General features: G+C 37.4%; 1 protein-coding gene across 1 annotated transcript in view; it reads right to left on the minus strand.

Annotated features, from left to right (window-relative positions):
- Window positions 1–1,489: 1,489 nt before the first annotated feature.
- The window catches only part of GALNT12 (polypeptide N-acetylgalactosaminyltransferase 12), a 56,334-nt gene continuing 33,802 nt past the window's right edge, over window positions 1,490–24,021 (minus strand). The window contains exons 6-10 of the mRNA XM_007498995.3: window positions 13,076–13,252; window positions 11,592–11,723; window positions 9,656–9,769; window positions 6,108–6,254; window positions 1,490–3,346 (exon numbers count right to left, since the gene is read on the minus strand). Coding sequence (XP_007499057.1) covers window positions 3,209–3,346; window positions 6,108–6,254; window positions 9,656–9,769; window positions 11,592–11,723; window positions 13,076–13,252 — 708 coding nt within the window. The 3' untranslated portion in view covers window positions 1,490–3,208. The remainder of the gene's footprint in view (window positions 3,347–6,107; window positions 6,255–9,655; window positions 9,770–11,591; window positions 11,724–13,075; window positions 13,253–24,021) is intronic.

Here is a 24,021-nt window from a genome sequence, read left to right on the forward strand (position 1 = left end):
CTGAGCTGCCAGACTTTGGGGAGAAGTGATGCTCTCTCTTCCCTTCTGCCTCATTCCTAAACTCATCTGCCCTACCCTTTGCCTTGTTCCCTTAGAATAAAAGTTAAATAGAACAAGTGACTGCCTCCATCACCTCTAGAGAGACTTGAAGTTGGGGGGAGGGAAGTGGCATTCCTCTCCCCAGGGAGAAAGAAGCTAACGGCATCAAGCTTGTTTAGTCAAAGTCTCTGAGGGAACAGAAGTGAAGGTCTTGAAAGGCAACCAGAGTGGGGTTCGTCAGGGAGCGCTGAGAGGGTACTTATGTGCACTCCATTCTTCTGTGCTTTTTTAAAAATTATAATAAAAATCTTTCCAGACCTTTGAAACCCTGCCAGAGGAAAATTCTTCTCCTGCTCTTGGGAAAGCTGGGCTGAAGTCCTGTCTACCACTCCCCTTCCTAGCTCTTGGTCCTCCTCTCCTGGCCCAGACCTCCTAGTTGTCCCCCATCCTTCAAAAAGCAGCCCAAAGCTCTGACACCCCCTGTTGCCCTGCTACTGAGGGGATAACCTGATTCCATACTTTGTAGTCACATCACCGTCAGATCTCCTAATTGCTTTGTTCTAATCTCAGTCCTGAACCTGACTGAAGATTCCATCCTAGATCACTATATGGAAGAAGTAACTCCAGTTCTCATGGACATATATATGCCCAGGTTAAATGTCAGAGTGCTCATTTATGTAGATAAATTCCAAGTCCCAGAACACAACCAAAAATTTTACAAAAGAAGTTCTTCAGCATTAAAGAGTGAAGAGACTAAAATTCCCTGAGAAGTTCAAATTGTATTGTCAATTGAATGGATTGAATAAGGTGCCAAAAAATGAATTAAATTGGATCATAAATAAAGTAAGGGAATTAGAGAAATTCTTTTCAGATTTAAAACATTTTAAAAACATGGATCTTCATAATGGAGTACATATGTAATTAGGAAAGTGATATTCAAGGATATCAATGAAGTGGCAAAAAAGAAAATTAATGAAGTACAAAATGAGCTACTGAAAAAATATTAATAAAGAACAAATGCAAATTAAAGCAGAACTGAACAAATAGCTAATTAATTTACAGGATAGGTAGTGGGGGAAGGGAAGGAAAAGTGAAAAAAGAAAGGATTTAATAACCTACTATGTGCTTGGCATAGTGCTATGTGCTTTGCAAATATTATATCATTTGATTTAAAAATATTATATCATTTGGTCTTCATGTTTACCCTATTATGTAGATGGTATTCTTTCCATTTTGCAGGTGAGAAAACTGAGGCAGATAGCAATTAAGTGACATGCCCAATCAGTAACAAGTATCTGGAGCCATATTTGGATTCAGATCTTCCTGATTCCAAGCCTAATGCATATCCATTCCACCACCCAGAAGCCCAGCCAGGAAATATGTAATGACCTCTCAGAAAAATAAAAAACAAAAAAACCACAAATAACAGAGGCACATGTAGAAAAAAAGGTGTTTGAAACATAAGGTCATAGAATTTTTAATAAACTTGGTATCAATATCATCATCTTACATCTGATTAAATGAAAAATAACAATCAGCAATTGCTTTGAAAGATTTTTCATTATTCAAAATAGCATACTTCCCATATTTACAGATTTCATTTTTGTGTCTTGAGCAAAACCATAGAAATGTATTTAGAAATTACAAGAAAAATCAAAATCAGGTGGAGAAATAAGAACACTTAGAAAATAACTTCAGTAGCATTTGCTATAATTTTTAAAGGACTAAATTTAGTGATCAGATTCAAATGATGAATTATATATTGAAATTTAATTTGGTTTCTTAAACTAATATTTACCAAAAAATTTTAATATATGTACATTTTTAAAAAGTCACAGTAGTAATTAGTAATAGTGATAATGGTTAAGCCACATCAAAGCATTATAAATTGTCTTAAATGAAAGTTTACATAAGGTTATTACTTCAAATGTTCCGTTTTAGGCAACATTAATAGAAGTACAGTGTCCAGAGAGAGTAATTGACAGCTCTATTATCCTAATCATATTTAGAGCACTTATTGTCTTCAGTTTGGGCCCAACATCAACAAATTAGAGTAAGTGGATTGTTTCAGGGATTCAAATCTGTATCGAATAAGGGATGGTTCTGATAAATTAGGGTGGTTAGTCTACAGAAGAAAAGCCTGATGGGGGACATAATAGTTGTTTTCTAATATTTAAAGATTTGTGATGTGGGACAGGACTAAAACTTACTCTACCTGACTCCAGAGGTCATGACAGGACCAAAAGGAATTACGTTAATGGGGAGGCAGATTTCAGCTCAGTCTGAAAATGGAATGAGTTGTCTTATGAGGTAGTGAATTCCCTGTCACTGGACGTATTTAAGCAAAGGCTGAATGGCCATGTGTTAGGAATGTTGTAGAAGGAATCTGGCCATCCAGCAGGGGTTTGGACTCTGGCTCTGGGGTATCACTGGTACGAACTCTCTGGCTGATGGTGCCAGCTCTGTACCAGACAAACAATATTATTTACCAATAAGCTCTGAGTATCCCAGTGGCCTGAAGGAGTTCTCATCCCTTTCCACATACACAGTTTCTCTACTGCTTTATGCACTGAGAAAATTCTGGCCAAAATAGGAATCTGTGCAATCTACAGTACATATTTTTTCTTTTAAATCTGTGCAAATAGCTTAATATCTGGAAAATATCAAGATTGAACCTCTACCATATTTCTGGAAAAAAAAAGGCACTCTAGTAGAATATAGGCAATACTAAAAAAAGTATTTGGTAGATAATTGCTTTAAAGTCAGTGAATAAGAAGAATTCTGTGATTCTCTCTATGAAAATAGGCCAACTTGAAACAACACTAAAGCTTTTTAAATAAATAGTGCAAAGCTTAAACTCTTCTACTAATTCTCCAAAAAAATTCACACCTTGTAAAATAATTTTCTATATGAAAATATTCCAGTCAAGTTTTGTACGAGACACTGAACACACAGCGACTAGCCACAAAGTTCTCCTGAGGATCGTCGCTGTCCTACCTTCCGTTTGTACGGCGTCACAGGGTCAGTGACAAAGTCCTTCGCGTATTTCCTTGGACCCTCACAACCACCCTGTGAGGTAGGCTCGAGCACGACCAGGAAAGGGTGGAACCGGAGCCAGAATCCAGAGCTGGTCCCTCGTCCGTCGTCTGGCTGGCCGCACAGTCACACGTTAACTTCTTTCCTGGAAGAACCATTGCTGGTACTTGGAGTCTGTACAGGTTCTTAACAACGGGGCGGGGCTGCCATTGGAAGCCTTTGCCTCGGCCTGCAGACACTTCTTAGACTGGACGTGATATAAGGAACCGTCCTGGAAAGGGAGGAGAAGCATTTTAACAGTCAGAAACAGTCAGACGCTCCACAGACTGACTCCAGCACAGAGATGTCCCCGTGGCCCTCTGAGCATGGAGGACAACGACGAACCAGTTTTTAATACTATTATCAAACCCTTCATAAGAAGCTTACTGTTTTTCCTTAAATAAGATTTCTTAAGAACTCAATAAAATTGTCTAAATATGATTTTAAATTAAGTTCTCAAAATATACATTATTTGAAATAAGAAAAAAGGAGAAGAAAAAGACCAACGACAAAAGGATGACCAAATGAATAGTCATAAAGGAATGTAATGGAATATTATCATGTGTTAAGAAATAATGAATATAAAGACTTCAGAAAAACGTGGGAAGATGTATGTAAAAAAGCATAGTAAAGAAAGCAAAACCCAAAGAACAACTAAATACTGTGAACTAGATCAACAGAGAGAGACAATTAACCTCTGGTTAATTATAGAGTCAATATGAGTACCAGATGGCAAAAAAATCCCTTATTTCCACCAACAATATTTCTGGAATATACTTTTTTTTAAACTCTCACCTTCCATCTCAGAATCAATACTGTGTATGGATTTTAAGGCAGAAGAATTATGAAGTGGGGGTTAAGTGACTTTCCCAGAGAAGTGTCTGAACTCATATTTGAACCCAGGACTTCCTGTCTCTAGGCCTAGCTCTCAATCTACTGAGCCACATTGCCGTCCCTGGGGCATATTATATTTAAACCCTTACCTTCCACCTTAGAATTAATACTGTTCCAGGGCTGAAAAGTGATAAGGGCCAGGCAACGGGGATTAAGTGACTTGCCCAGGGTTACCCAACTAAGAAATGGGGAAGCCAGATTTGAACCCAGGACCTTCCATCTCTAGGCCTGGCTCTCCATCCACTGAGCCATCTCACTGCCCCCCAGGCTCTGTGATTCTTAAGGATAATTAACAACAATGATGATGCTCAGGAGGACTTTGTAGCTAGTTGCTATGTTGTTCAATGCATTATGAGCATATTATACCAAACTTGACTATAATATTATTTGTAAAGAAAATTATTTTACAAGGTGTGAATTTTTTCTTTTTCGAGAATTAGTGGAAGAGTTTAAGCTTTGCGCTGGCCTTGATCACCAGAATCAGTCCACAATTCTTTCAGATTCGGGGGCTGGGCGCCTTCACGCTGGAAGGGTAGCAGAGAAGCTTGATGAACTCCAACAGGGTGAATGGAGGAAAGCACAGAGAAAGGCACAGGAGAGCCATGTCCACGCAATCCCATTCAGCACACACGGACTGAGTGCTCACGATGGGCCAGCCCCGTGCCAGAGGAGCAGCTTCGGGAGCCGAGCAGCCGTCCAGTCCAGGCCCTAGCGGAAGGAATGGCCACTGCCACACCCCGGACAAACGATCCCCCACAATCCTCCTGGAGACGCCTCTGAAGGGGAGCCGCCACTTCCAGATGCCTCAGATCGCTGGGGAGCCTAAATCTTGCCTCCTTTGGTCTTCTTTTGCTCCTGATTTTGCTCTCTGAGCTCCCGTCTAATCTCTCTTCTCCGTCAGTCTTTTAAATCATTGAAGTTAGTTATCCTATTCCCCCTGAGCCTCCTCTGCTTCGGCCAGACCTGCCCCTCTTCCTCCAACACATCCTCCCAGAACTCTGGCATATGGACGAGCGTCCTGTCCAGCTTCTGCCCGCTCGGCTGATTTGGTCCTTCTGGCATCCGGCGCAGTCCTGACCCTCAGCGAGCTCAGGAAGCACCACGGACCAAGATGACTATATTCAGAGTAAATATAAAGTACTGCGAGGTGGACAGAACACTCAAGCTGTTAGTCGAGGAATGCGGGAGACCCTCTCTCGGAGGCAGCACCCGAGTTAGGTTTGGAACGAAGTTGGGGATTCTGCGAGGCAGGGAGGAGAAGGAAAGTATAGTCGTGGGGTCTGCAAAAAAGAGGTGGGAGAGGGAACAAGAAGCGCGTCACCTGGGTCTAAAAGGAGGGCATGTAAAGAGCAGGAAGACGCGATGGGTCCTGAAGGCTATTTTAGATGCAGATTTGGGAAGAGGCGATGCCAAAAAGAAGAGTATTTTATCCTAAAGACACCAGGAGCCACTGACATTCCCTGAGGGACCCGTTAGACATGCGATTTCAGGCAGGCAGAGAGAATAAGAAGAGACAAAAGGAGAAAAACAATGAAGAATTAGACAGAATTCATACCTCTACAGAAAACACAGAGGAAGAAGAATGCTCATCAAGAATAATGTGTTCTTTTGGACTCAGTAATACCACTACTAGTTCTCTATCTCAAGAAGATCAACAAAAGAGAAAAATTCCGCAGAGGACTGAATAGTGACTCTCCTAAGAGAGATGATGGACTCAAGGTACAGAATAAAACACACACACACACACACACACACACACACACACACACACACACACACACACACACACGTGTTCTTATGGCTCTTAAAATTATTTTTGTATAGTTTTATTGTTAACTGCATAAATTGTTGTCTGTGTTTTTCTCTTTTAGCCCTGTATTAACTCATACAAATTTTTTTTTTCAATGAACAAAATCCAATTTTCTCTCCTTTCCCTAACCTTCCCCCTTTCTGGGAAAACAAAAAGTAAAAACAAAATCTAACTCTCTCTCACAGATATTTCTGTAGACACAACTATAAATGGCATTTTATGTTAGTACAACCACTTAGAACCAATTAGTACTAGAAGAGATTAAAGCATTAAGCAATAATATACCTACCTCTTTGAAAATAAATTTCTGATTTTCTGGGGCATTTTTAGAACAGAGATACATGGTCAGATGGTCTGTGCCTGCGTCAACAGCTACACAGCCTTCCGGTTGGCGCGTGTTATAACGAATTTCATTATGTTTAGTATATTCAAAAAACTATGAAAAAATGAGACAGGGAACGGAGAGTTAAACTATACAGACATGAGATATGAACATGAGATAGAAACATCCCTGTTTAAAGTATTAGTATATTCTATGCACCTGGCATACAGCAGGCACTTAATGCTTGTTGACTCACTAGATTAGCTTCTCGGGAGGAACTATCTCCTCCTAATAATTTGGGCTGAATTCTAAAAGTTTAAGTGGATGAATAAAATTTCTATTTAGGTCCCAGAGTTTTTAAGTACAAGATGATAAGCATTTACTAAGTGTCTACTCTGTGCGCTGGAGACGCAAAGGCAAAAATCAAGCAATTCTTATAGACTCTTCAGTGTCTCCCCACCTCCAATGCTTCTATCTCACTTGAATCAAATCACAAAAACAAATCATGGCTCCACATTTTATAATGGGATAATCTTCTATGCCTGACATTTAGGATCTTTATAACCTGGCAACAGTTTATCTCCCTACCTTTTAATTACCTCTGCGTCTGCTTTAACGGTCTGAGCCACACACATAAATCAAGGTTATTTCCTCCCATTTTGAGCCAGCTAGTTACACCAGAAATGTGTCAGGGATGGCTGAATCCAGGAGTCATAGAGGGTCTGATGGACAAGCAAGTACCATAATAAAAATACTTTGGGGAATAAGGTTCAATTAAATCATGGGTTCTGAACTTTGGAATTTGGCTTTTAAAAATATTTTGATAACAATTTTAAAAATTTTTTAATTTGTTTAAATTTTTTAAATTAAAAAAACCCTTACCTTCTGTCTTAGAATTGATATTATCAGTTCTAAGGAAGAACTGTAAGGTCTAGGCAATGGGACAAAGTGATTTGTCCACCGTCACAGAGTTAAGGAAGTATCTGAGGCCAGATTTGAACCCAGGAACTCCTGTCTCCAGGCCTGACACTCTATCCACTGTGCTACCTAGTTGCCCCCCATGATAACTTTATGTCAATATAATTTTTGTCCTTTGTAGTTTTATGTATTTTATCATGCACTTTTAAAAACATAATTCTGAAAAAGATCTATAGGCTTCACCAGACTGCCAAAGGTGTCCATGAAACAAAACAGAAAAAAAAAGATGAAGAATTCTCTTATTTTGGATCTCAATTCCTCTTAGATTTCCTTGCTTAGGAATGATTTTCTCAGAAAAAAACATGTGATTTATCATTTGTTTATAGGGGTACATTATTTGGGATTTTGGTTTTAAAAGATTACTCTATTGTAAAAATGAATAATATGGAAATAGGTATTGAATGAATACTCAGGAATAACCCAGTGGAATTGCTTGTCAGCTCTGGGGGGGTAGGGAAAAGGGGAGGGAGATAACATGAATCATGTAAACATGGAAAAATATTAAAGATAAATAAAAATTTTTAAATGAAAACTTTTTTAATTTTTAAAAAAATCAATGAATGCTCTCAGCCACCAGTTTACTTGCGTCTTTCAGTTCGCTGGATCCCAGCACTGTTCTATATACCATCTGAAAGCCAACCTTTCAAATCAATGAACTCAATAAATAAGAAAAATACCAAAATTCCATTTTAGACCTAGGGCCTGTTAGTCCCAATTTGTACCAAAACAAAACAAGGCTATTTTTCAATTTCTCGCTGCTTTTTTTCCCTGACTGAAGGATGGGAAATTCCTCTTGATTCAGTCAGCCCTGACATATTTCTGGAGTAACTAGCTGGCTCAAATGAGGAGGAAAAAGTAAAAAATTAAATTAAAAAAAATTTTAATTTAAAAAAAGGGAAGAAATAACCTTGATTTATGTGTGTTAAAGTAGACGCCTTAGGTGGAGGCGCAGAGGTCATTAAAAATTAGGGAGATAAATGTTGCCAGATGATAAAGTTCTCTAAAGATCCCCAAGGAGAATCCCCCACTTCCCTAACCCCTTGGGGGAATGGGGAGGAGGATCCTTGCCATCTCCGGACAAGCTCCTTGTCATACCCACAGACTTCCAGCAGGGGGCGCCAAGGCCTGAGGAGTGAAGTCGGGACTGTGAAAGTGAAGGTCAGAACACAGCCTGGTCCTCCACACTGCCTAACCCTCAAAACTCTGCGTGTGAATTTCAAAAGGGAAAAAAAAAATATGAATCTAAGGAACCAGATGTTACACAAATCCGCCACAGTGCAGAACTGCCTCTGCTTATTATCTCTGTGGTTTAGGCACGCCAACAAGCCCTGCTGCTTACATGATAATATGGGAACCTATTTAAGTATATATAAAATAACTACCAAAAATAATCAATGGGGGAAGCTAGGTGGCTCAGTGGATAGAAAGCTAGAGCTAGAGGTCCTGAGTTCAAATCTAGCCTCAGATATGTTCGCCTGGACAAGTCACTTTAACCCTCATTGCCTAGTCTTTACTGCTCTTCTGCCCTGGAACTAATACCTGGACTGAATTGGATTCTAAGAAGGAAGGTAAGGGTTTGAAAAAAAATAATTTATCCTGTGTAACTACTAAGTAGTTGAACATAAGTTTGGGAGGGAGGGCTCCCACAAGGAAGGGGGTGCATTCCAGCATGGAGAGGGGAGATTCTATAACGAGACTGAAACCTTCCTGGGACTCACCTTCCTCATTTGTAAAAATAAGGCTAAATGAAACTGAAAGGAAAGGCTTCTAGGTCCTATGTTTTGTTTTTTCAGTTGGATTTAGCTACAGACTTTAATCATCAATTGGAATCACCAATTTAAAGGTGGAAAGGTCTGTATTTGTCCCAGAGGACACTAATGTTTGTGACTTGTGCTTCAAAATTCAGCACTCTTTCTACTGTTCCAAAAAAACAGAGGACCATCATATATAGCCTTAAAGCATAAGACGAAAAAAGGAAAAAAGGGAATCCTGGTCAAGATTGGTCCATCATTTCTCTCTTCCAGGAACTAAAGTCAGAACTAAGGTTACTGGCTGCCTTGGTCACTCCATCCTCTAGGAACAGTCCTGACTACAGAGAAAAATCTAAAATGGGGAGGAGGAGGAATAAGCACAGGGACTTAGAGAGTGCATAACTTGAACTAGGAAAAGAATCTGGTGCACAAATTTCAAAGACAAGGTGATCTATTAGAAAGAAGATTCAGAAGCCCAGCAATGCCACCAGCTGTGTAAGCCTGAGCTAATTACTTAACTTCTCTGGGTCTCAATTTCATCATCTACAAAGGGAGGATAATACTAGTCCCTCTTCCCTCATGGTAATACTGTTGTGATAATTAAATAACATAAATATATAATGCAATTTGAAAATTGGAGAGTATTATATAAATGGGAAAATGTTATTATTTTTACAGAAATGATTAACCTTGCAATAGTGTGGTCCATCTCCAAACAATTCTGAATTCACTTTTTTAATTCAAATGTTATCCCTCCCCCAGCTAATGCCAATGAAAAATTCTCACCTGGTTCTGTCCCATTCCGTGGCAGGGATAGAGAATGACTTGGCTCCCTGTTATTTCATTTTCACTGGGAGGATTATAATCAAAACAGTAATCTGTCATTCCTCTGTTCTTTAACTAAATGAAGGAACATATCAAAATATTATTTCAGACAAAGATACATATACAAACAGACAAATCTAGCTTTGTGCTGTGCAAAGACAGTCAAACCAAGTAGATGTGTAAGCTTTTGCAAAGTAAAAATCATGGGGAAAAAAAAAAAGCTTGGTCCTCTCTCTTTTATTTGAAAACCCAACAGTGATAAATATGCTTTTGGAAGGCTAGGGAAGGGAGAAAAGAAATCCTGATACCTCACCTCAGAGAAATGATCCCAGCCAGAAATAGGAAAGGAGAGAGACGTTTGGCATGCCAGCCACTTCTACTGAAAATAGAATGTAAGCTCATTGAGAGAAAACACTCATTTTCATTTGTCTCTTTGTAAGAAAACAGTCTTCTTGCTATTCTCTACCCAAAACATTCTTTTTCTCAACTCAATGCTTTTGTACAGGCTGCACCCAATGCCCAAAGTACACATCTCTCTTTGTGACACTTTGTATGGGAGGCATTTCCTAAACCTCCTTGTTGCTAGGGCCACCCTCCTCCCACCACAAAAATTACTTGAGATTTGTTGTTGTTATTTAGTTGTTTTTCAATAATATCTGACTCTTTGTGACTCCATTTGGGGTTTTCTTGGCAAAGATACTTAAGTAGTTTGTCATTTCCTTCTCCAGCTTATTTTACAGATGAGGAAACTGAGGCAAACAGGTTTAAAACAGCTACTAATATGTGTCTGAGGACTCAACAAGAAGAATATTTGTGAATCCAGGCTGGGCACTCTACATCACCCAGCCCAGCTCTGGCACACACTGACTCTGTGGGCAAATCAATTAAGCTCTCAGGGCTCTAGGCAACTCCTGAAGATATTAAGAGGCCAGTGAGGTGCCACCCTACACTGTGAGGCCACAGGTCCAGTACCTCTCCCTTTCCCTCTATATTTGTACTTGGGATATGTCCCAAAAAGAATGGAAGCTCCTTCAGGGCAGGAAGCAAAATCATTCTTATCTCTGTACCTATGCCTAGCACTCAGGTGGTTAACAAATGTCTACTGACTGACCTAACACCTGTCTTGCCCTACAGTAGGTGCTTAATAATTTAATATTAATTAATAAATTAAGCTGGAAGAAATGAATTGAACACAATGCTTATCTCCTCAGGACCTATTGATAATCCAATCCTGATTGCACTCGGTCTTGGGAATAAATACCCCCCTCAACCCTGTCTTGCAGGAATAAGGGGAAATTCTAAAAACTGCTTTAAAATTTAGACCCAAAAGGGATCATGGAAATCATCAAGTCCAACCCCCTCGTTATATAGATGAAAGGGCTAAGGCACCGAAAGACGAATCTCCTTGTCATAGTAGGGTCTAAGCTAGAATTTGAACCTGGGGTCCTCTTGACTCTAAGTCTAGGGCTCTACCCACTGTGCCACTTGGCTGACTCAAAAAGAAACCTTCGTCTCTTGTGAAATACCTATATTCTCTGAGAGTCTGAGAATGACAAAACAGCTAACCAGCCAAAGGACCAGGGAAAAGGCAAGATCATCAACAGCAGGAAAAGAAGGAGTCAGTCAGTGATGGCACAGAGAAGGGAATGAAGGAGAAGTCAGGAATCCTGGTCAAGAGGATCACATTCATTCAAAGCAATCAACCAATCCTTAACATTTTAAATTTGAGATTAAATTTAAATTATAATAATTATATATTATATGATAATAACTAATAAGATTTAATTTAAAATGTAAAATTCCCAAGAATTCTCATCATTATAATTACTTTCAAGAGAAAAAAGAGGATCTAGGCAATAAGAGACATCTTGTCACAACAGCAAAGTCCTTTGCTTACCATTCCAAAGAAGCCAGGTCTATCTTCAGGTACATGAAGTTCTGGATATACATTGTCTAGGAACCATTTGAAATTCTTACATTTAAGTTTAGCACGAAGTTGCAGCCTTTCTGTTACATCTCCATACGGTTCCTCAGGGAGAATCAATCAGTCAGTCAGTCTTAGAGCTTAAATGTAACCTTCCATAATAGCCTCTTTAAACTTTAATAAAAAAATTCATACCCTCACCTTCATCTATCCCAAATCTAACTCTCTCAAAGTCCAAGTTAAATCCCATTTCTTCCATGACCATTTCAGCCCACATCAATTTCTTTCTATTGGATTCATAGAATCTTTTGGCACTTAGGATCAATGGATTCAATCATAAGCAATCCCTCATCATTTCTTTTGCTGCTACATGATTGTATTATGTAGTATATTTCATAAGCATGTGAACCCAAGGATTTAAAAAGTTTTTTAAGGAAAACACTTAATTGAATATTTAATCATTAATCAAAAAACTCTTAACTAGTTTAACTAAATTTTACATAAAAATGCACATTTTTCAAATGAGACACAAAATATAAAAAATGTTTTTGAAGACGTTGGGATATGCCTGGGCTTACCATGTAAGGCTTATACACATGCCTAGTTGTATTTTAGCTCTTATATCAGTATTAATTTTTCACATATGCACATACTGTATCCTTACTTGGATTTCTAAACTCTCTAAAGTCAAGGGTCATTTAGTATATCTTTTTATAACTCCAAAAATACTTATAAAATGCAAAAGACATTCAATAAATATTGGGTGTATAAATGATTTGCATTTAAGGAGTAGCAGGCAGAATACCCAATCAATCACCCCTAGAAGTTGGGCTTGGTATGGAGTCAAAGAATATACAAATATGTAGAGATAAAAAGGATGTCCTACCTACTAATATGATATAGAGCAATACAACTTCGAACAAGAAGGTTAGAGCAGAAGAACTAGACTTTTATAAATCCCATTATCAGTCACTCGACAAAAAAAGATCCAAGGCTAAAAAAAGATTGTTATTCATTCATTTCAGTCATGTTTGACTCTTTATAACCCCACTTGGGGTTTTTTTTGGCAAAGGTTCTGCAGTAGTTTGCCATTTTCTTCTGTGGTTCATATTACAGATGAGGAAACTGAGGAAAACATGTTTAAGTGACTTGCCCAAGGTCACATTGCTAATAAGTATCTTAAAAGGACAGATTTGAACTTAGGTCTTCCTGACTTTAGGCCCAGCTCTCCATACACTGCACCGCCTAGCTGCATTTGCAAGAGGCAGAAGAAATCCTTTCTCAATCTAGTTATGAAGTAAAACAGCTTGAAGATAGCTGAGCTAATGAGCCAGAAAAAAAGGTGGCAGGGATGAGGGGGAAAACACCATTCTTTAATGCAGCATCAATAGAGGAAAATCAAAATGAAATTGATTCTTATTGGGTTCATTACACAGGAATTCAAGTTACAAACTCACCTTACGTGCATGCATATTACGGTGGTAATAAATTTCTTTATATTCATCCATCCAGACTTCAGCCGCACGGACGCTGTTAGCCAAAGCCTTATTCCGTGAGTAAGGCGCTTGCTTAGGGAAGACGTGACCAACATGAGAACAAGGGTGGATCTCAAGACTTCCTCCACACTGCCAGATCTAAACACACAACATTGATGGTAAATCATCAGTCAGCACGTGCTATAAAATCAATATATGCTATACTATATTAGCACCTCACTTTTCCCTTCAGTTTTCCTGAATGTTCTAACACACACAGTCATCATTTTCCCTAGTTCTGTTGATTTTACTCTATGTCAGTTCATTTCTTTTTAAAAGTAATTAAATTTTTATTTACTTTTAACAATTAAGAAATCAATGATAACTTTATTTTTTTTAATTTTTAAACTATTTTTCCATGGTTACATGATTCTTGTTGTCTCCCTTCTCTCTTTTCTCACCCCCCCCCCCGAGCTGAAAAGTAATTCCACTGGGTTATATATATATATATATATATATATATATATATATGCATTATCACTCGATACCTACTTCCATATTATTCAGTAATTGAATATTTAAAAGTTCTGTGGCTATCTTTCATTATACAGCTCTCCTCTTTGTACCTAGGGAGCTTGAAAATGTCCCTGATCTGCCTATAAATACTCAGTTGTAGATGTAGGGCAAGATATGTTTATTTTGGGGGTAAAGGGAGTTTCCTCATCTGGGAGTTCCCTATCGCACTGAAATTGCAGATCTAGTCTCCATCACCTGTCCCTAATAACATAAAAACCTGAAGGTCCTGTGGTTCAACCAGCCTGAGAGGCTCCCAATGGAAGAATGCCTTGCCACAATGTAGACTGCAACTCATGCAACTGACAAGGGTTCAAACGGGTCATATGACTTGCCAAGGGTTACTGAAGCAAGTCAGTGTCAGAGGTAGGATTTGAATCCATGTTTTTCTTGGGAATGCGAGGATGGCCAGAAGAAGAAATGCCTGACAACTGAAATAGGCTTTTGGGAAAGTGATGGAAAGAACCAGTTATGGGAGTGCTTCATTTATTACTATTAATAATAAAAATAATAATAGCTAGCATTTACATAACACTTTTACCATTAACCATACTCTTTACAAATATTATCTCATTTGATACTCATAAAAATCTTGGGGAAGTAGGTATCATGATCATTCCCATTTTACAGATGAGAAAATTGAGGCCCTCAGCAAATAAGTGACTTGCCCAAGGTCACATAGCTGGTTGGTCCCTGAACCTAGATTTGAACTCAGGCCTTCCTGACTCTAGGCTCAGTGCTTTTTCTACTTATGCCTCTGAGCTGCCCATAAATCCTCATAGTAGTCAGATATATGGCTTTTTATTAGTTAAGATTTTTTAAATTCTTCAAATCTGGGTTCAAATCTGGCATCAGACACTTCCTAGCTATGTGACCATGGAAAGGCCACTAAATCCCCATTGCCTAGCCCTTACTGATCTTCTGCCTTAGAACCAATACATAATATTGATTCTAAGGTGGAAGGCGAGGTTTAAAAAAAAGATTTTTAAAATTCATTTTTATTAGTTAAGTTTGGATTCGAAACCTTTATTTTTCAAACTTGTCCATGTCTATGCTTCTGTAGTCCATCTTGTTTTTCCTTAATTTCTCAGTAAAGTGTCTTTAAAAAACTAAGCATAACTCAGTTGGACAAAGAAAGTCTTTTCTACACTTAAGTCAATACAGAAAATCGGGAACATCACTCTAATATAGATATGGTGTGGTGGTGATAATATTCAAGACAGAACAGAGCCAACAAAGATGCCTTAGAATTGAAAGCCCCAACATGCATAGGGATAGGAACAGCTATCTGTAAGTACTATAATCTCTCCTTTTTTGCCTGATGTATGATAATACATACTAGGTTGTATATAAAATATAATATTTTTATAATTCAGAATTAATAATTATGAACATTAGTTATTGTCCCATACTATAATACATGTCCTTCTTGGCTACTTGTGTATAACCTTTGCTTATTGCTAAACTAAACATACCTAAACAACTGTGCTCTAAGTTTTCCATCATCTTTTTATCCTTTCTAAAATGTTTTTTTCTGTCTCTTCTTTTGAAAACTATGTCTAAATTACTTAGAAAGTCTCAAGAGTCTCACCAAAATCTTCTATTTCACTGTCCTATACTATTTCTTGGACTATCTTCCCAAAGATCTTGCTTAAAAAGGAAAAAGGAAGAATTGAGAAACAAATACATATGCATGTGTTTGTGGAAAGGGGAGATAGAAGAAAAAGAAGGAAGAAAGTAGGCTAACAAAAATTCAGTAAAGGAGAAAAGCAAACTAGTAATTTCATTAAATTTCTATATTAAATAGAATGTGAATTTTGACTTTAAAAAAAGAAAATGTGGAAAAAATAAAAATGCAACTTGAAACAATAATGTTTCACTTTCTACCCAACAAACTGGCAAAGATAGGAAAAGATGGAAATAGTCTGTGTAGAAGAGAATGTAGAAAGATGAGAACCCTAATGAACTGTTGGAGAAATTGTGAATTATTGCATTCTGGAAAACAGTATGAAATTATGTTTTTTTTTAAAGTTAGCTAAAATATCCATGCCAGACTTCCAGATAAACATGACAGCAGTCTAGACACAGGACTCTTCCTCTCCTAAACACTTACTGATATCGACTACCTCAAAAGGCCAAAAAAACCAAATTGATATGAAAGAAGGGACTCTACAGTAGGGCACAGCATTGAAGGTATGTGAGATTTGGATATTTCCACACCATAAGGGGGTGAAAAAGCTTCCACAAAAACTCGAGCTGATACACACTCCCCCACCCCATCTACTGAGCCAGAGTCAGAGTCAACCCATGCTAGAATCAGTGAGGGAGCTAGAGGCACCTCTAGAGCAAGCAAGGGGCACCTATAGGTCCTTGGCAGCTGACTAAGACTACCAAAGACCTACCACTGAGAGCAGCTAAACATGAACCCCAGCAGCCTGAAGAGCTCAGACTGTGGGAGCCAACAGGGAGATAGCACAGAGAAGGGCAGCAAAGAGCAGAAGCTGGCCTGAGGCAAAATCCTTGCTCCTTAGCTCCATACACAGAGAGCCTGCCCTCCTCACTCAGATTTCTGACTGGAACAGGAAGGGAAAAACACCATAGTGATGGCAAACAGTGCCCAGGAACAATTTCCCAACACCAAGAAAAAGAAAAGGTTGACCCTAGATAATTTTTACAGAGGAAAAATTCAGACTAAAGAGGAAATACAAATAAATGCACCAAAACCTTCCCCCCAAAATAGTAATTGGTCACAAGCTCTTGAAGAATTTAAAATGGAGCTCACCAAAAAGATGGAAGCCTTCTGGCAAGAAAAGTTGGAAAGAGATCAAAAAGAAAATAACAGTTGAAAGGACAAGAATTCCCAATTGGAGAAACAGCTGGAAGCCATGAAAGGCACAATAGATCAAACTGAAAAGGAAAATCAAAAGATTATAGCAGGAAATCAAAAGATTATAGCAGAAAACCAGGCCTTAAAGACCAGAATTGGGCAATTGGAAACTAATGATCTTGAAAAACAGCAAGAATTGAAAAAAAGAAAAGTCAAAAGATTGATAAAATAGAAGAAAACATAAAACATCTCACTGACAAGATGACCGATCAGGAAAACCGATTACAAAGAGACAATTTGAGAATCATTGGTCTACCTGAAAACCCAGAAATAAACAGAAATCTTGACATCATACTACAAGAAATTATCCAAGAAAATTGCCCTGATGTTCTTGAATAAGGGGGAAAAATAGACATTGAAAGAGTTTATAGAACACTCTCTACACTAAATCCTCAAAAGATAACTCCCAGGAATGGAATTGCCAAATTCAAGAGCTTCCAACATAAGGAGAAATTTTTACAAGAAGCCAAAAAGACACAATTCAGATATCAAGGAGCACCAATCAGGATTACACAAGGTCTGACAGCTTCCAAACTAAAGGACTGCAAGGCTTGGAATATGATATTCAGAAATGCAAGAGAATTGGGTCTTCAACCAAGGATCAACGCATCAAAACTGACTATAAGCTTCCAGGGGAAAGTATGGGCATTCAACAAAATAGAAGATTTCTAAGTATTTGTAAAGAAAAGACCAGAACTAAGTGGAAAGTTTGATATCCAAACACAAAAATCAAGACAAATATGAAAAGGTAAATAAGAAAGAGAGGAGAAAGGGGAAAAATGTTTTTTTAATTCAATCTTTCTTTTTAAGGGCTTCAATAAGATCAAATTGTTTATGTTAATATATGGGGAAGATGTCATTTGTAAGTCTAAAAAATTATATTCAATATTATAGTAATTAAAAGAATTATTCACAGAAAGAGATTGGAATAATAAGTGGTATAAGATGATATATAAAAAAAGAAAAAAGAAAAAAGAAAAAAAGGAGGGGGGAATCGAAGAAAGCACCAAGAGAAACTTGAAGAAATAAGATAAATAGGATATACCACACAAAGAGGCACATGGGAAGGGGAGGGGAAAAATATTCTTATAAGAGAGGAAGAGAGTGCTAACAGGTAACACTTAAACATTACTCTCAGTGAAATCAATTCTGAGAGGGAAGACCATCTATATCCATTGGGGTATCGAATTCTATCTTACCCTATAGGGAAAGTGAGAAGGTAAAACTAAGGGGGAGGGCTAGGAGTACAAAAAGGAAGGGAAAGAGCAGGGAAGGGACCTTAACAGACCCTAAAAAAATAATTAGGGAACAAAAAGAGAGGGGACGGAAAGGGAAGCATATTAAGGGTGGGCATTAGGGGGAATGATTAGAAGCAAACCACTGGTTTAAAAGGATTGATAGCAAAAGAAAGACAGAATTAGGAGAGGTTATCAAAATACTAGGGAATGTAAAGATTAAAATTTAGGGGAGACTGAGGCAGGTAGAAATTAGTTTCTCTCTGCAAGGAATATTATATTTTATGAGGTTTATTAAAGATTAAGGATTAAAGAAAATACAGGATAAGAAACACGTGCCTAGGCCAGAGAGGCCTAGACAAGATAATCTCACATCATGGAAGAGCCGCGTCTGCTCCCAAAACAGAAGTCCAAAAAAGAGCCACAAAAGCCTTTGCAATCAGTTTAAATCCCTTCTCAATCTCGGCCCATGTGAGAATACAAATCATTCTGGGGAAGTGGAGCAAGGGCTTCTGGGGATTGAAGTCCAGAGTTCAAGTCTATTTTTACAGGAATACACAAGTGGCAATAATAACTTTGAATGTGAATGGGATGAACTCACCCATAAAACAAAAACAAATAGAGGAGTGGATTAGAAACCAAAATCCTACTATAGTTTGTCTACAAGAAACACACATAAGGTGGGAATACACTCACAAGGTTAGAATTAAAGGTTGGAGCAAATTCTGTTGGGCCTCAACTGAGAGAAAGAAGACAGGAGTTGCAATCATGATATCTGACAAAGCCAAAGTAAAAATAGATCTAATTAAAAGGGATAGGGAACATCCTGATAAAAGGCAGTATAGACAATGAGGAAATATCAGTAATCAACATGTAAGAACCAAATGGTATAGCATCCAAATTTCTAAAGGAGAAACTATGAAGCTCAAGGATGAAATAGATAGAAAAACTATACTAGTGGGAGACCTGAACTTACTACTATCAAATATAGACAAATATAATCAAAAAATAAATAAGAAAGAGGTAATAGATGTGAATGAAATCTTAGAAAAATTAGAGTTAATAGATACATAGAGAAAAATAAATAGGGACAAAAAGGAATACACCTTCTTTTGAGCAGCACATTGTACATTCACAAAGATTGAACATGTACTAGGGCCTAAAACCATGGCAAACAAATGCAGAAAAGCAGAAATAATAAATGCAAACTTTTCAGATCATAATGCAATAAAAATAATAACCAGTAAGGGTACACGGAGAGCCAATTCAAAAATTAATTGGAAAGTAAACATTATTCTCCAAAATCAGTTAAAGAACAAATCATAGAAATAATTAATAATTTCATTGAAGAAAATAACAACGATGAGACATCCTTTCAAAATCTATGAGATGCAGCCAAAGCAATACTCAGGGGGAAATTTATATCCTTGAGTTCATATATTAACAAATTAGGGAGGGCAGAAGTCAATGAATTTGGATATGCAAGTCAAAAAACTTGAAAGTGAACAAAAAACCTCCAGATGAAAACTAAATTAGAGATCCTAAAAATTAAAGGAGAAATTAATAAAATTGAGAGTGAAAGAACTACTGAATTAATAAATAAGACTAGAAGCTGCTATTTTGAAAAACAAACAAAATAGACAAAGTAATGGTCAATCTAATAAAAAAAAAACAAATGAACAGTATCCAAGATGAAAAGGGAAACCTCACCTCTAATGAAGAGGAAATTAAGGCAATCATTAAAAACTATTTTGCCCAATTATATGGCAACAAATATGGCAATCTAGGTGATATGGATGAATATTTATAAAAATATAAATTGCCTAGATTAACAGAGGAAGAAACAGAATACCTAAACAACCCCATACCAGAAAAATAATTTAAACAAGCCATCAAAGAAGTCCCTAAGGAAAAATCCCCAGGGCCTGATGGATTCACAAATGAATTCTATCAAACATTCAAAGAACAACTAATCCCAATACTCTACAAACTCTTTGACATAATAAGCAAAGAAGGAGTTCTACCAAATTCCTTTTATGACACAAATATGGTACTGATTCCAAAGCCAGGCAGGTCAAAAACAGAGAAAGAAAGCTACAGACCAATCTCCTTAAAGAACATAGATACAAAAATCTTAAATAGAATACTACCAAAAAGATTTCAGCCCAAGGGTTATTCATTATGATCAGGTGGTATTTATTACACCAATACCAAGGATGGTTCAATATTAGGAAAACCATCCACATATTTGACCATATCAACAACCAAACCAATAAAATTCACATGATTATCTCAATAGATGCAGTAAAAAGCCTTTGACAAAATACAGCACGTGTTCCTATTGAAAACACTAGAAAATATAGGAATAAAAGAGATTATCCTAAAAGTAATAAACAGTATATATCGAAAACCATCAGCAAACATCATCTGCAATGGGGATAAACTAGATGAATTCCCAATAAGATCAGGAGTGAAACAAAGATGCCCATTATCACCTCTATTATTTAACATTGTACTAGAAACACTAGCAGTAGCAATTAGAGAAGAAAAAGAAATTGAAGGTATTAAAATGGGCAATGAGGAGACCAAGCTATCATGCTTTGCAAATGATATGATGGTCTACTTAAAGAATTCTAGAAAATCAATTAAAAAACTAGTTGAAATAATCGACAACTTTAGCAAAGTTGCCAGATACAAAATAAACCCACATAAGTCATTAGCATTTCTATATATCTCCAACACATCTCAGTAGTAAGAATTAGAAAGAGAAATTCCATTTAAAATCACCCTAGATAATATAAAATACATAGGAATCTATCTGCCAAGACAAACACAGGAATCATATGAACACAAGTACAAAACACTTTCCACACAATTAAAACTAGATCTAAACAATTGGAAAAACACTAACTGCTCATGGGAGGATGAGCTAACATAATAAAAATTACCATCGTATCCAAGTTTATTTAGTGCCATATCCATTAAACTATCAAGAAACTTTTTTTTCTGAATTAGAAAAAACCATAACCAAGTTAATTTGGAAGAATAAAAGATCAAAGATATACAGGGAAATAATGAAAAAAATGGGAAGAAAGGGGGCCTGCAGTCCCAGATCTCAAACTATACTACAAACCAGTGGTCATTAAAACAATATGGTACTGGCTATGAGACTGAAAGAAGGATCAGTGGAATAGACTTGGGGTAAGTGACCTCAGCAAGACAGTCTATGATAAACCCCCAAATCTTAGCTTTTGAGACCAAAATCCACTATTCGATAAAAACTGCTGGAAAAATTGGAAGACAGTGTGGGAGAGATTAGGTTTGGATCAACATCTCACACCCTACATCAAGATAAACTCAGAATGGGTGAATGACTTGAACATAAAGAAAACTGTAAGTAAATGAGGTGAACACAGAATAGTATACATGTCAGATCTTTGGGAAAAGAAAGATTTTAAGATCAAGCAAGAGTTAGAAAAACATTACAAAATATAAAATAAATAATTTTTATTACATTAAATTAAAAAGCAAAGCCAATGCAACCAAAATTCAAAAGGAAACAACAAATTGGGGAAATTTTTTCATAACAAAAACCTCTGACAATTGTCTAGTTACTCAAATTTATAAAGAGCTAAATCAATTGTACAGAAAATCAAGCCATTCTTCAATTGATAAATGAGCAAGGTATATAAATAGGCAATTTCCAGTTAAAGAAATCAAACCTATTAATAAGCACATGTAAAAGTGTTCTAAATCTCTTATAATCAGAGAAATGCAAATGAAAACAACTCTGAGGCATCACCTCACACCTAGCAGATTGGCTAACATGACAGTAAAGGAAAGTAATGAATGCTGGAGAGCATGTGGCAAAGTTGGGACATCAATGCATTGCTGGTGGAGTTGTGACTTGATCCAACAATTCTGGAGAACAATTGGAACTATGCCCAAAGGGCATTAAAGGACTGCCTGCCCTTTGATCCAGCCATACCACTGCTGGGGTTATACCCCAAAGAGATAATAAGGAAAAAGACTTGTACAAGATAGCGGTGCTCTTTGTGGTTGCAAAAAATTGGAAAATGAGGGGATGCCCTTTGATTGGGGAATGGCTGAACAAATTGTGGTATATGTTGGTGATGGAATACTATTGTGCTCAAAGGAATAATGAACTGGAGGAATTCCATTTGAACTGGAAAGACCTCCAGGAACTGATGCAGAATGAGAGGAGCAGAAACAGGAGAACACTGTACACAGAGACTGATACACTGTGGTAGAATTGACTGTAATGGACTTCTCCATTAGTGGCAATGCAATGATCCAGGACAATTCTGAAGGACTTATGAGAAAGAACACTATCCACATTCAGGGGAATATCTGTGGGAGCAGAAACACAAAGGAAAAACAACTGCTTGATTACATGGGTCTAGAGGGATATGATTAGGGATGCAGACTCTAAATGATCATCCTAATGCAAACATCAACAACAGGGAAATAGGTTCTGATCAAGGACACATGTAAAACGCAGTGGAATTGCACGTCAGCTATGGGAAGGGGTGGGAGAGGTGAGGGAAAGAATATGATTCATGTAACTAATGAATAATCTTATAAATTGATTAATTAAATAAAATTTTCCAAAAAAATAAATAAAAAGTAAAATGTACTGGTTTTGTAAAAATTGCCTCTCCACTATATACCTTCAAGAAAAAATCAGGTTGCAGCAGGGATTCTGATTCAGCACTGAGTCATATAGCTTTTGAAATTCTTAGCAACTCAGAAATTCTGTGAGTCTAATATTAAATAAACAAATGATAACATTAAAAAAATAAATAAAAAATAAAATATCCATGCCCTTTGAACTGGAATTTTTTTAAACCCTTATCTATCCATCTTAGAATCAATACTGTTATTGGTTTTAATGCAGAAGAACAGTAAGGGCTAGGCAATGGGGTTTAAGTGACTTGCCCACGGTCCCACAGTTAAGAAGTGTCTGAGGCCAGATTTGAACCTAGGATCTTCTTTCTCTAGGCCTGCCTCTCAATCCACTGACCTCACCTGACCCTTGAGCTAGATATTCTTTTGCTGGGCATATACTCCATAAACTAGGGGTCAAGGACAGAAAGGACTCATATACCCCAAAAGATTCACTATAGCATTTTTTAGGGAGTAGCAAAGAAGAAATTTCCTTTGAAAACAAAGGAGGTACCCACCGATCATGGAATGGATAACAAATTATGGTACATGAACACAACAGACTAATACTATATCAGAGCATTCCATGACTACAGAGATGTAAAAACAATCAAACAAAAAAAAAACATAAGGTGTATATTAATTGTTTTTATTTTAAATTTTGTTAGTTTGTTACGTAAAAATGTCTAGGTATTGCTCTCTCTCCATTCCCTCCTCAAACTAAAAAAGTATAATAATTAAAATTAAATTATGAGGCTGCTAATAGCTTATTACATCAAAGTAGTGATAGTAAAGAGAGGGAAATGCAGGAAAGAGGTAAAGAGTAGCTTAGCTAAATACCCTAATGTGACTTTCTGATGGATTGAAGCTCACCACTGAAAGAGGTTCCCTCAGGTTTCAATCTCCACTCAGAAGAGCGTGAGCATCTCTAAAGAGAGCCTTGGTCTCACCTTTATAAGCAGTTCTCCTGATCCACTAGCTCTCCCAGGTCACATCTCAGGAACCAATCATAGTTCCTTAATTTGCCTGGCACCACTATGGGGAGGGGGGGACAGTGACTGTGGAATCAGTTTATCAGTTTCCCATCTTGTTGGTTTCAACTTCCTTTCTCTGCGGGCCTGTCTATCCCTGCACATCTCAAGGTAAACACGGATTGATTACATCAAAACAAAAGGAGGGGAATTTCCTTCTATAATGGGAAAAGGATAGAGATAGGATAAGATTTAAGAGAAGTGGAAGGCTGTCTGTTAAGGCACATACTAGGAACTTAAGGGAAAGAATTTTAGCAGGCAGAAGGCAGTGGAGGAATAGTCTGGAAGTGACAACTGCTAGACTAGTGACTTCCTGTAGGAGGTTGGTCTCTTCCTGCCTAGAAGACTAGCAGAAAGGTGGGCTTGTCGGAGCTCATCTACCTCAACCTGTTTGTGGAGAAGGAATAAACCCCTAAATCATCTTTGGAGGTACTCTATTTTACTGGGAAACATCTAAATAAGGAGCTGACCATACCTACTGTGCTTTTCGGAAGGTTTTTTAGCCTAAAATTCCTG

This window comes from Monodelphis domestica, chromosome 7, assembly GCF_027887165.1.
Source record: "Monodelphis domestica isolate mMonDom1 chromosome 7, mMonDom1.pri, whole genome shotgun sequence".
NCBI lineage: Eukaryota > Metazoa > Chordata > Mammalia > Didelphimorphia > Didelphidae > Monodelphis > Monodelphis domestica.